Raw genomic sequence first — 12,752 nt, 5'->3', positions numbered from 1 at the left:
GTGCTAGATACTTCATGATTTTTTTTTATTTTTTTATTTAAAAAAATTTTTTTTTAATGTTTATTTAGTTTTGAGACAGAGAGAGACAGAGCATGAACGGGGGAGGGTCAGAGAGAGGGAGACACAGAATCTGAAACAGGCTCCAGGCTCTGAGCTGTCAGCACAGAGCCCGACGCAGGGCTCGAACTCACGGACCGCGAGATTGTGACCTGAGCCGAAGTCGGCCACTCAACTGACTGAGCCACCCAGGCGCCCCATGATTTTTCTTTTAAAGACTTCTCTCTCTGTGTTTCTCTGTCTACTTCTCTCACATACCCACTGCCTTCGGGATTCTATAATTCATGATAATGTAATGAAAGCAAATGAAATCTTCGTGGTGCCGTGGAAAGAACACTAGCTGGAGGGTTAGGCTCCCTGAATTCTCATCTTGACTCTGTCGGGAGTTAGCTGTGTGATCTTAGATAATTCATTAAATAACTCTGGGCCTCAGTTTCCCCACCCATAGAATGCGCACATGGAGCTCAGTAATCTGTAAAGTTCTAAAGTTGCAAACCTGTAAACTTGAATTTGAATGGCAGCAGAAGCGGAAGGAAGATTTTTGTAGGAATTATTCACAAGCAAAACAGGGGTCACCATTTGGTAATTACCTGAGGCAAACAATTCGATGTGGTCATGGGGACAGATAAACTGACAAAGTCTATCTGGCCTGGAGTCCTCATCAATCCAGGCGATAGGAAGGTTAAAAGATGGGGGGGGGGGGGGGGGGGGGAGAGGGAGGCAGTTCACTCTTCAAAGTAAAGGCAAGATCCCTTTCTGAGGGCAGAAGTAAAGTCTTTGTTCCCAAGTGTTCCTCACTCTGCTGGTTCCTCCTCCATTACCATCCTGAAGTTTCCCAACTGGATAAGCACTGTCCTGTCAGCGATGACCCATCCTCCTGGCCCCATCTGCCACATTGGTCTCTGTGCTGTTTTTCAGAGCCCAGCGCTGACCTCAACCTATCTTTCCCATTTTGCTCTCCCAGCATTAGGGGTTGTATGGTGCTGCATTTTCCTGAGGTAAAGGATGAAAACTGAAAGTTTCTCTGCTCGATTGTGGCTTTATCGAAGCATCCTCTCCGACCATCCTGGCTGATATGACCACATCACTTTCTATCCCCTAACCTGCTTCATTGTTCTTCAGAAGGGGTATCACTCCTGGACATAGAATTATTTATTTATGCGTCTGCCACGTCTGTAGAGTATTCATGCCAGCAGGGTTTTGATACCTGTTTTATCCTCAACACAGAAAGCAGAGCCCTGGAGCATAAAAGATGCGTGATTAATATTATAGTAATATTAATATTATGTTGAACTAATAAAATATGTCTTACGGTAAATCCAGACCTCTGATCTAATGCTCTGACCAATCGATCCCCACAAGCCCTATCCCCAAGGAGAAATTCAACTCATGTGCATTCAGCTAAGGTACTAAGCTTTGTTTAATCCTTACTCTGATTTCTGGCAAGGGAGCACCTTGTCCCCATTTTGTAGATGAGGAAACTGACATTCAAGGAACCGAGATGCCTCGCTGTAGGGCCCACAGCAACCGAGTAACAATTGAGAATGGACTCAAGTTTTTTGACTTGGAGTCTGCTGTGCATTTCTCTGTCTCATTCACCATGTCTGCATCCTCGTGGGTCATTTCCCCATCTTTAATTGGGACCATGGGCATTGAATCAAGCTTTCCTGGATGGAAGAATGAGATTCAATTGAAGACTGCAAAAAACCAAGAGGCGGGTTTTGAAACCAGGTCATCTCTTGAGCAGCAACCTGTATCACGTGATTTTCAACACTGATAATATCACTGTGGGGAGCAGGGGTGGGGTAGGTGTTGTTTAATATCGCCGCTTAACTTGTGTGTGGCAGAAGAAGAGCGGAATGGCTCCTGAAAATTTTAGTATTCCTAACGTGATGCTCAGAGCCTTCCCAGGAGACATTCTTGGAGAGGAGAAGGGAACATGACACAGAAGGACTTGTAACAAGGGCAGCGAGATTAAGATTTTGAAAACACTGAGTTGTGCAAATTATGCACAGAATAAAAAACCTCTGCAAAGAAATCCAGACTCCCCTGGCATCCTGGAGCAAATACCTCCTTAGTGCTGAGACCCAGAGGTATTTTAAAAGATAGACATGCCTTATAGTTGAGGAAGAAATATGCAGGTGCATAAAAATCACATTCCGGAATTACTCGAAGATGATTTGTCAAGGTCACTCAAAGTGGGAACCCACATTCTAGGTTTCTGTCTACAGACCTCAATCTGTATAAAACTAGATTTCGTGAACATGCAGGTACATGTCCTTATGGGAGCATATAATGTGATATATTAGGAAGAGAGGATTTGAAAGTTACTACTGTAGAGCTAGTTTAGTCCCACTGTTTCATTTGTACAAAGATTTTGAAGTTCACATGGGTCTAATGGACCGTGCACTCTCACACGGAGACCAGAAATCCACGGGCCTCCCCTTGTCCACTGTCCCCTGCTAAGACAGTGCTGGAATCATCTCCGGAACAGGGTCTGGGGTACATCAAGGTCCAAAGGTCACACAGGAACAGGAAACTGGCTTTCACACACTTTCAATACCAAAGTATACACCAGCAAGTCAATTCTGCAGACTTTGGGCGACCAAAGATAACTCCGAAAGTCACTGCTCTGTGGGTGCGTCTGTATAGCCGGGTCACCTGGACAGGAGACAAGGGTGCTCCTGAGGAGGGTTTGGAGGGGCTCCCAGGCTCCCACCACCCACATGAAAAAGAAGACCTTCATTTCCATCCTTGGCATGAAGCACCAGGGTCCTTAAGGCTGTTCTCACTGCCTGCCACACCAGTCCCTGTGTGTATATCTAAAGAGGTTAGCACATCTCGGGTACACAGACCACAGCTTCCTCCATTTGCTCAGGGCCTTAGAGGTCCGAGTATCACGGAGATATTGCTTCACTTCTCCTTAGGGTGTCCACATCAAGACCCTGGAGCCATCTTACCAACCTTCCGGATCAGAGGGAGTGCTTCTGGGTAAGGGGTAAGTGTCCTGACGAGGGGGGCGGGTTTCTAGAGCGGAGCATCCTTTTACCAAACCTGGGACACACAGACACTTGCAAGCACACGCCCCGCAGGCAGAGAAGCAGGCGCAAATGACCAGTGGCCACCTCCACCCTCACTATAGAGACACTCCTCACCCCCACGCACTTTAAATTGGAAGAATCCAGAATCACAGAGGCTCCCCTTAACCCAGTACAACCAGTTATCGCCTCTCCAGATTTTCAAGTTCCTTCTGTTGGTGCCTTTTACCTAAGTCAGCATGTTTCAAACTTTCAGAAAAGAAAAGGGAAAAAAAAAACCTTAGAAAATAAAAACCACTACTCCACCCAAATGATAAAAATCTCTTCAATTCTCCAAGCACAACATCTTAGTCTCCTCTTAACTCAGCACTGAGCGAGAAGTTGATTCCTTTGGGTTCTGGGGAATGGCGGGCTCTGCCAGTCCCCACCTCACCAGCCTAATAGTTTTTCCAGACTAACTCCTGCTTGGTGTTGCGGGACAGCCTGGAAGCCGACTCCTGGTCCCATTCATTGCTCTCGGTCCTCTAAGGTCAGTCACTTGAGGGGGTGTCCCTCCTCCCTGCTCCCGGCCCCACTTCCCGCTTCCAGAAGGAGCAGGCAATCAACACTCCTGAAGTCTGACTCGAAACCCAGACCCTCGGCCACCCCTCTGGGCTGCATTTTGCAACTCAGACCCAGGCGCGAGGTGTGTGGGGTGACGCGAGGGAGGGGGGGGTGGATTTGGCAGGGCGGTCGCCGGGGCCGTGGGCTCAGCGCCGGCCACCGAAGGAGAAGGGGCTGTGCAGGGCGCGGGACCCTCTTTGGGAAACCGTGGAGCGCGCCCTGCCCCCGGAGTCGGCGCACGCCGGGGCGCGGAGAGCCGGGGCCGAGGGCTGGGGCTGGGGGGGCGGCGCGGAGCGGGGCCGCAGAGAGACCCCCCTGCCGGCTGAGCGCCGAGGCCCGCCCGTCAGTCCCGGGGAGCCGGCAGCTCCCGAGCGCCGAGAGCCGGCAACGCAAATACCAAGAGGAAGGGAAACCAGCCCGCGCTGACATGTAAACAGGGGATTCCATCTGGAGGAGCCCGCTCAGACAGACCCCCAGACACACTCACTTGCACCCCGATCCGCCTGCAACCCATCCACTTGCCCGCCCCAGGGCCCTCCAGGCGGGGACCCGAGCTGGTGGCGGCTGCATCTCCCGCCCCCGTCGCCTTCGGCCTCGGGTAAGAGGAAGCCGGCCGCCGGGCCAGTGCCCGGCGCCGGGGCCAAGGCGCCCAGCTTGCCCGGGGGTGGGGGGAGTGATGGGCCCGGGGGTCCCCGGCCCCTGCCTTGGATCTGCTCCCGGGGTCCCCAGGTTTCACGCGGACCTCCTCCCGCAGCCCGGCCCGCAGCACGTACGAGCGGGCCGGACGCGGCTTCGGGACAAGGGGTGCGGGGGGCGGGGGGGAGATCGCTGTCGGTCGTGAACCCGGAGGGTCGCGCCCGCGAGTGAGACTCGCCACCGGAGCGCGGGAGGAGACGGCGCGAAGCCGGGACACGGAAGGAAGGGAGAGTGGCCACGTCTTCCGGGACCCCAGCGCCCAGCGCCAAGCCTGCCCGCTGCCTCGCCGCCCCGGCCGGCCCCGCCGCTCCCGCGCCCACTGCCCAGTCGCTTACCTTAATAGTCCCGTCCATTTGGCCAAGTCTGCAGCCGAGCCCCCCAATATTCCACACATTGACCCGGTTACAGCCTGACCTCGCAGCCCCTTCGGATTAGCCCGGCGCGGCCTCCCTGGCGCCCTGGGCCCTCCCTGCGTGCCCCCCACGAGCGCCCTGCCCTCGCTCCCCTGTGCACGTTTGTTGTTGTAGCGGAGCGAAAAAGAGACAGTTAACCGGATGAAACTTTTTTTTCAGCTAATTTTGGGAAGTGACTTCACTTTGCGAATCGGGGAGGAAGTCCTATCTCTCTCTCTCTCTCTCTCTCTCTCTCTCTCTCTCTCTGTCTCGCGCTCTCCTCTCTCTTCTCTCCCCTCTGCTCTCTCCCTCGTCTTCCCTCCCCCCACACCCCCTCTTCCTCCCCTCTGCTGGTCCTGCTTTTCGCATCACACACACTATATAAATATACCCGGAGATGCCCAGATACATTCGTGCGCAGCGCACACAGGATACTTGCTCCTGGGAGATAAGAGAGAGCTGGGAACAATGCCGGGGTCCACGCCCGGCGCCCGCGCCCTGATTCCCGCAGTCTGCACCCCCACCCCCAACACCTTCCCCCAAAGTCCAAAACCAAACGCCTTTGGCCTCCTTCCTTTTCCCGGGGCCGTTGGCCGAAGGTGGCCCTCTTGACTCATTCCCTTTCCGTTTCTTCCCACAGATAGGTTCATTAATGCTTTTTCCAGGCGGAGTAAACTTATGGGGGGGGGGTTCAGTTTACTCGGGCTGGGGATAACCTGGAGCCTACTGCCCGGGAAGATCCGGACTCAGACCGAAGGAAACCAACCATTAAAAAAATGCATCCAATGGGAATTTTTCCACTCGGGCCCTCGGCTGCCGAGTCGCGGCAGACTCCGGGAGCTATTTCACCGGCCGACGCGGACTCGGGGCAGTTTCGGAAGGACCCCACCATCGGGGGCGAGGACTAGGCTCCCAGTGCATTGTTAGCAGAAGAGCGCCCTCCGGGCGGCGCGCCTCGGCCCTTTGCTCCTGGAGAGCTCCCGGCGCCCGCCCAGGGCCGGGACCGGCAGCACCATAGGCCACCTCTCCGCGCCTTCTAGGGTCCAACCCCTCGCACTTCACCTGGACCAGATGGCCCAAGTCCCAGCGTTCGGCCAGAGCCGCCTATGCAATGCTACTCCAAGCCCCAAGAAACCTACGCTACCGCGGGACGTTCCCTCCACACTGGTCAACAGGTCTGCAGAGCGCAGCACTCAAGATCGCGGCATCGTCATCCCCACCCAGCCGTGAGGCCAGTCGGCTTTTGGCCCGCCTAGTCGGCCCCCGCCACCCGGAGACCTCCCCCGTCTTTCTGCAGGGTCGCCGCCGAACCCTCCAGTTGGGGCAGCCTCAGGAGTCCGGGGCGCAGCGAGGAGACATCCCCCCCCCACCCCACTCCTCCCCCAGGCGCTCTCGGCCTGACTCCCTTCTCCCCAACCTCCCAAACAGGTTACCTTGTCCACGCTCTCCAGACCACGCTTTGGACTTTTTCACTTTTATTTAAGAGTCCACCCGGGGAAGGAGGAAAAAAAAAATCCAGAGGAGATCCGAGTCAATTGGAAAGAAAAAAAAAATTCAAAAGGGTGTCCACAGCGGCGAAAAAGGTGACTTATTAATTCTTTATTTCTTCTGGAGCAATTGAGCCAGAAAGCTAGCTCGCCTCCCTCCCTCCCTCCCCCCACCCCCTCTCGAAATTAGTCTCATCAATTCAGCTCCAATTTTGGGTTCGAATACAGACGCGGGTCTGAACGTGACCAGACCTGGAGTGGCGGGTGCAGCCTGCCAGCAATTGAGACTCGGTGTGCGTATGGGGGAGTGGGGTGGGGGTGGGGTGGGGGTGGGATGGGGGCCGGGCCGACCCCCCCACCTCCTGTCTGCTTCTCAATCCAGGGGTCTGCTCCGGGGCTCCCCTGGGACCGCCACATCTGGTTACCGCTAGCGGGGTCAGTCCCCCCCCCCCCCTTTGCCTGGGGCCACCAGTTCTGGAGTTCAATTAAAAGAAATCAGGCTTAACCCTTTCCTCCCCTAGGCCGGCGGCCTGCCCTCTCACTCTTCCCTTCAGCTTTTCCACATGCTTTCCAGAGAGGAAAGAGGTTAAAGGGAAAGGAAGAATGAATTACATCCTTTCAAACCCCAAATTGTTTCCTTTTCAGCCCAGACTCTGCCGACCTTCAAACGACAACAGGGCTTTCAGGAGGGTGCGGGGAGACCGCTTCCCACCCGAACCTGGCCAGAAACCCGGCACCCCCAGCCACATCGGCCCTCTTTCGGGCAGAAGGGATTCCAACTCCACCACCCGGAGGCCCCCTTCCGGGTCCTGGGCAAACACTGAGGTTGCTAATGGCCACCCCACCGGAGCCGCTGCTCCCCCTTCCTGACGCACTCCTCCAAGTGCTTGAGAAGGCTCCTCTATGGCAAAAATGTTGTGTAGGTCTCTCTTCCCAACTTCTATTGTGCCTGGCAAAGATCCCGTTACCTTCACTGCACTGATCAGTACAGTCACCCCAGTAAGCCTAGCACCCCCAATTCCTTGCAGCAGCAGCTGTCTCTCCCATTGGGAGTTGCTCAATATGCAACTAGATTAAACTGAGGACTTGCCCTCCTGTTTTCACCGTGGAGCTCAATAGCACTTTCTGTTTCTCCCTGAAAACCAAAGCTATGGCAATTTCGTAATTTTGAAGATGGGGGGGGGGGGGGAGAGGGAGAGCGGAGGCTGGCGTTGGCATAACGGTCACTCCTTTGTGACTTACTGACTGGCACCCCTGCCATGCCTTTTGCTCTTTCTGAGCCCCCCCAGGAGGAGCTCCTGCCCATTCACAAGGTCCTCCACCCAGAAAGGAGAATCCCCCTCCCCCCCCCAACTGGGAACAACAGCTCTCTGAGGCATTCCAGACTCCCTCCACCCCACACTGACATGCTGGTGGGCAAGTGTGCCCCACTTATGTAACTCTGGGTTTGCCGCTCAGCTCCTGCTGCTGCTTCTATTTTCAATCCCGAAGGGGGGAAAAGCCCTAACCAAACACAACAGTAAACAAGTCTGCCCTGTTTCATGTGGTTACCACCAGACATCTGGAAAGATGGTTTGATCCTGGCAGCTCACATTGTTTTCACGAGCAGCCGAAGAGAATATTTCGAATGTTTGCATTGAGACAAATTGATAGAGAGCCTGTGGTGAAGCCAGCTACAAATGAAATGTCTTTGAGTTGGGGAGGGGAAACCCCTCCCCTTCACCCCTCTCTCCCTCCCCTTCTGTCCTCTCTCCCGCCCCTTCTCTCTCCCCTTCCTCCCTTCCTCTCTCCTCTCTCCCCCTTCTCCTGGCATAGCCAGGGACTGGTTACCCCAGCCCACACACTTGCACACACCCTCTTTCCTGGCTCACCAGAGACTGTCCTGCCGGCCTTTCCCAGACTGGGCAGGGCTGGTGACCCGCGGCGGCCGGTGCCTGCTACCAGCCGTGCCCATTTCACCAGCCCAGACCCACGTTCAAGTCAGGGAGCCCTCACACACAGCCTTCCACACACAGGAAGCGGGCCAGCATTTAAAACAAAAGCTACCAGGTCTGGGGGTGGGGGGGGGGACCAACAAAAGAACTCACCACACATGTCTAAGCCTAGGGTCACAGACAGAAAGCACGAACACGGAGGCGAGTATTTAGGAAATATTTGGGTTTTGAGCTTTTTCGCTGGAACTTCGGGGCTATGACTTGCCTCGCACCATCCGCACTTGACAGTATTTTCAAGCATGCGGAAGTCCTGCTTCCCGCGGGAGGGGAGCGGCTGGGCGAAACGTGTCTTGGCTCTCTCAATGTCAGCCCTTTTGACCGGGTCAAGCCTTTCCAGACGCGACTTCCTGGGCTTCTTTGGTCCCAAGCCCAGGTTGGGGGTGGGAGGACGCGACAGTCGGAGCCCGGTCCCCAGGGTGCCTCCGGACCCGGGTCACTTGAAACCCCGAAAGATGCCAGGCCTGGCACAGCCTGTCGGGCGGATCCTTTCCCCTGCGTCCTCCCTCCTCCCCCGCCCCTCGGGTCCAGCGCGGCCTCGGCGGGTATTCGAGCTGGCAAAGGGGGGGGGGGGGGAGAAGGGGGGAGGGGGGAGAAGCGGGGGCGCGGGGGAGGGACGGGCGAGCGAGCGCCAAAACTCCAGACTGCACAACTGCAGCTTCAAGTGTCTGGCCCCTCGCTCGAGGCCATAATTAATTTGAGATTTATTTTTATTGGAGAACTCGAGTCTCGTCTGACCTTAGCCAAACAAGGCAGCTCGAGCCGCCCCTGGATGCGCTTGAATGCCGGGGAATATTTCTGCAGGAAGGCTCTGCAGGCGCGCCTGCTTTGAATTTGTTCCTCAGACTTCATCTACTCACAGATTGAAGGAAGATTTAGAGCCTCTGCTCGCCCTGCCCGCTCCCCACGCTCGTTCTTGCCTTAGCGCCAAGCGGGTTCAAAACGCTACGTGGGAGGCCGCGGCGGCGGGAGGGCCGGGGGGCCGGCTGGCCCGGCTGGGGGAGGGTCTCTGCGCCCAGAGCCCGAGGCGCTCGGGGCCGGGTCCCCAGACCACGCGGCGTCGACGAGGAAATCCCAAGGGAGTCCGAGGCCGACCAGAGAGCGCAGGCTGGCAAGAGGTGGAGACCAGCCAGGTGCCGGGACTCTCACCCAGCGGCGGCGCCTAGACTGGGGCTTGGGGTGGGGGCGGGGGGTGGGGGGGGGAAGGGAGAATTTCATCCCCTCCAATCTCTGTCCTTCCTGCCTCCCGGCCGCCCCACGCGGCATTTATTCTAAGTACAGACCTGTGTCCTTGCAGCCCCTCTGCAGGACCTGTTGGCCAGATGCTGCCCCTGGGCCGTGTGGTGGTGAACATTCTGGGGCTCTAAGCCTCCTTTGGTCTGGTGCGTGGTGTGCATGCTGGTGTCTCCTCCAGCGTGCAGCAGGGGCTGAACCAGCAGGGTAGGTGGTGAGGGAGTGAGTGTAAGGAGTAGGGCAGATTCGCTAAGGAGGGAAGTGGAGGACCCTGACCGTCTCGTGGGGCGGGCGAGGGACCTTCCGAGTTGTGCCCCTCGCACCGGGATCGACTGCGATTTGCATAGCACGGGACCAGGATTCCTCTTGGGTCTCCTGAGTGCTCCACCCCGTAGCTGCAAGTTGGGACGTCCAGGTTGAAAGCCTCGCTGGGGGGCCAGGCTCCTAGGTTTGAATTCTGGCTCCGCACTTACCAGCTCTGTAGGTTTGAGCAAGCTCCTTAACCTCTTTGTGCCTCAGTGCCTTCATCTGTACAGTGGTGTTATAATAGGACCTACCCCTGGCGGTCAGCACAGTTCTGTCCTTAGCTCCACCCCTTACAAGCTGCGTTCCGTTAACCTCTCAATACCTCAGTTTCTCATCTGCAAAATGGATTACCTCCTCGGGTTGGTATTAATATTAAAGGAGTTAGTATAAATGCAATGCTTAGGACAGGACCTGGCAAATGTAAGGGGTACCTTAATGGTACCACCATTATTCACTTACTGCATGTTATGGCCTTAAAGAGTCACTCGTGTTCCTTCGCTCCCTGTCCCTTGCTCTTTCCAGCCTCATCCCCACTCTAAAGGCTGTCCTGCGCATAACCCCCTGAGCACTCTGGGGGTTCTCAGAGCCCAGATCGCTGCCGGGTGAACGGGGTGCCCTTGACTGCTGTGCCCGGCTTGGCTTCAGGCCCTGGGCCTGGGCGCCTGGGCTCTCGGTGTTTGTCAACAACCTCGGAGCCGGGTGCCTGACGCGCAATGGCAGGGGCTTGGCAGCCTGGGACTGTTTGTGCCCCTCTGGCAAATGGTCGATGTAGGGAGCCGGCGGAACAGACCCAAGATTGTCCCTGCCACGCAGACCTTTCGCCGCCGTCAATGCACCCCTTTGTGCAACAATACAAACTTTGTGGCTGCTGAAAAATCCATTTTTCCCCCTTGAAAAGAGCTCCTGCGGCGAGCGGCTCCTTTGGCTGCCCACAGCTCCTGGACTGCATCCTCTCTCCCTGCTCCCCACTCCAGACCGCTCCGCTTTCCTGAGCCGGTTTGCTTTCTCTCTGACTCCGGGCCCGGGTCAGTCTCCTGGGCTCCCACTTGCCCCTCTAGGCTTTGTCATCCCTGAGGTTTTGGATCCCCGGGTGTGTGCAGACCGGGGTGGAGGGGTGGCTGGGGGCGGGGGTGGGGGGGGGGAGTGCACTTGCTGTCTTTGGGGCCGGGCTGAAAGTGAGAACTCCATAAGCTTCTGGAACTGGGCGTGGCGGGGGTGGGAGGGGTCACAGCCTGCCTAACCTCTCCGGAAAACTGGACTTAACGAACCCCGGCGCGCTTTAAAGCCTCCCGGTGTACGCCCTGCCACTTCCTGGGGCCATCGGTCCAGCCATCTATTCATTGATTGTCGATACATGGAGTCACTTATTTTTCACTCATTCATCACAGATTAAACACCTCTTCTCCGCCAAGGCTCCGGGACCCGGCCTCCTTCAAGTGACTATAAAACTCCTTTAGACCTTGGGAAGGGGTGGGAGTCGGGAGACGAGTACCTCGTGTCAACAAATTTCCCTTTAGAGAAATGGGAGGAGGGCTGGACGCTAAAGTGGCACTCCCCTAGGGTCGCACCCCATCGAGCTGGCCACGGGCCGGCAGACTGACCCACACTGCCGTGGCATTCCCCGATGCCGGAGGGAGCTCAGCGTGGGCACGCAGGTGGGGGTGGGGACCTCAGGGGCGGAGTTTCAGGGAGAAGGGGGCGGGGCCGGGACCCGAGGGGTAGGTTTTCAGAACCGCGGTGGGCCCTTCCTCCTCCGACCTGGGACTCCGACTCGGGCTGGCCCCGGCTCGGGGCTGCTACCCGGAAGGAAGGAGGTCGTGCCTGGGTCCCAACCCCGGGCACCCTCAGCCCCGCCCCGCTGGCGCATTTTCATTTAAACGTGCAACCCAGATGTCCTGGCCTCGGTTTGTTTACATTCTTGGGAACTGTTGTGAGTGGGAAAAAAAGTTCTATATTCTGTCAAATGTAGCAGTCTGCTCTTTGGAGGGCGGGTGGGGCCAAGAGAGGTGGGCTTCAGGACAGACGGGGTGTCGAGCCGGTGGGAGAAGCGCGTCGCGTTCACACAGCCGCGTACACACGCCCAGAGGCTCATGTGCACGCTCCCCAGTACACGAAGACCCTGACTTTGAAACCTGTTGTGCGCCAGCGGCAGCGGCGCGGGCGCAGGACCCACTGGGACCCGATGCTGGCTCGCAGGTCCGCCGACTGGTGTCTCGGCTTTCCCTGCCCAACCTCATCGCGCTCACCCACTTCCAGTCTCCAGATCAGTTCCTCCCCAGCCAAGGATTCCTGAGGGTCTGTGCCACCCTAGGGTGGTCGGGAGCGCCCCAGGCTCCAGATCCACCCGCTGAACCCTCCACCCCTTTTCCCGGGGAAAGCGGGGAGCGACCACAGGCCCGGTGGCAGAGGGGCTGGGGGTCATTACCTGTTTAAAGACGCTGTCATGTCTTACCTTGACGTAAGACGATGTGTCGGGGACTGTCTGAAACATCCTCCGTTGGCGAGGAAGGGTCAGGAAGGCCCGAGAACCAACCTGGGTGGGAGAAACCTCAGTCACCGGAGAGTACAACATGGGTGAGACGGTGCGGGGTGAGGGGGGAGGTGGTTGGGGAAGGAGGCTGGATGGCTCTGATCGCCCAGGCCAGAAAGGGAGGATCCCCGTGGTCAGGTACTGGGAGCCAGTTCTGCGTCTCTGCCTCCCGACTTCAGGCTAAGGGATGGCGAAGGTTGAGAGCCGGCTCAAGACGACCTGTGGCTTTTCCTTGCAGTCCTGTAACCCTCCTCTATCCACAGATGAGACCACCCATCCCCACTCTGACCCCGGGCCTGGGTAGTTCCACACCTAGGGACACAGGGGCCCCTCTGAGCCAGAAGAGAGAACCCTGCCCTGGTAGGAGTAGGTCTCCCCATGAATGCAGCCCAAAGCCCCAGGGAGCAGATATTTACAGA

General features: G+C 56.9%; 1 protein-coding gene and 1 long non-coding RNA gene across 4 annotated transcripts in view; one reads left to right on the top strand and one right to left on the bottom strand.

Moving 5' to 3' along the window:
- Nucleotides 1-12,752, bottom strand: part of FLI1 (Fli-1 proto-oncogene, ETS transcription factor) — a 129,277-nt gene that overhangs the window by 115,510 nt on the left and 1,015 nt on the right. The window contains exon 2 of one of the 3 annotated variants that reach the window (XM_043579801.1): nucleotides 12,256-12,336. In XM_043579801.1, coding sequence (XP_043435736.1) covers nucleotides 12,256-12,294 — 39 coding nt within the window. In that variant the 5' untranslated portion in view covers nucleotides 12,295-12,336. Of the gene's footprint in view, nucleotides 1-4,729; nucleotides 5,016-6,219; nucleotides 6,311-12,255; nucleotides 12,337-12,752 lie in introns of those variants that run through there. The other 2 variants (XM_043579803.1, XM_043579802.1) reach the window with 2 other exon arrangements.
- Nucleotides 5,115-7,383, top strand: LOC122483141. The gene is made up of 2 exons (XR_006297315.1): nucleotides 5,115-6,369; nucleotides 6,919-7,383. It is a non-coding gene; the product is annotated as an uncharacterized LOC122483141 (long non-coding RNA).

The sequence above is a fragment of the Prionailurus bengalensis genome, chromosome D1, assembly GCF_016509475.1.
Source record: "Prionailurus bengalensis isolate Pbe53 chromosome D1, Fcat_Pben_1.1_paternal_pri, whole genome shotgun sequence".
NCBI classification, from domain to species: domain Eukaryota; kingdom Metazoa; phylum Chordata; class Mammalia; order Carnivora; family Felidae; genus Prionailurus; species Prionailurus bengalensis.
This window is presented reverse-complemented; position numbering and strand designations above follow the sequence as displayed.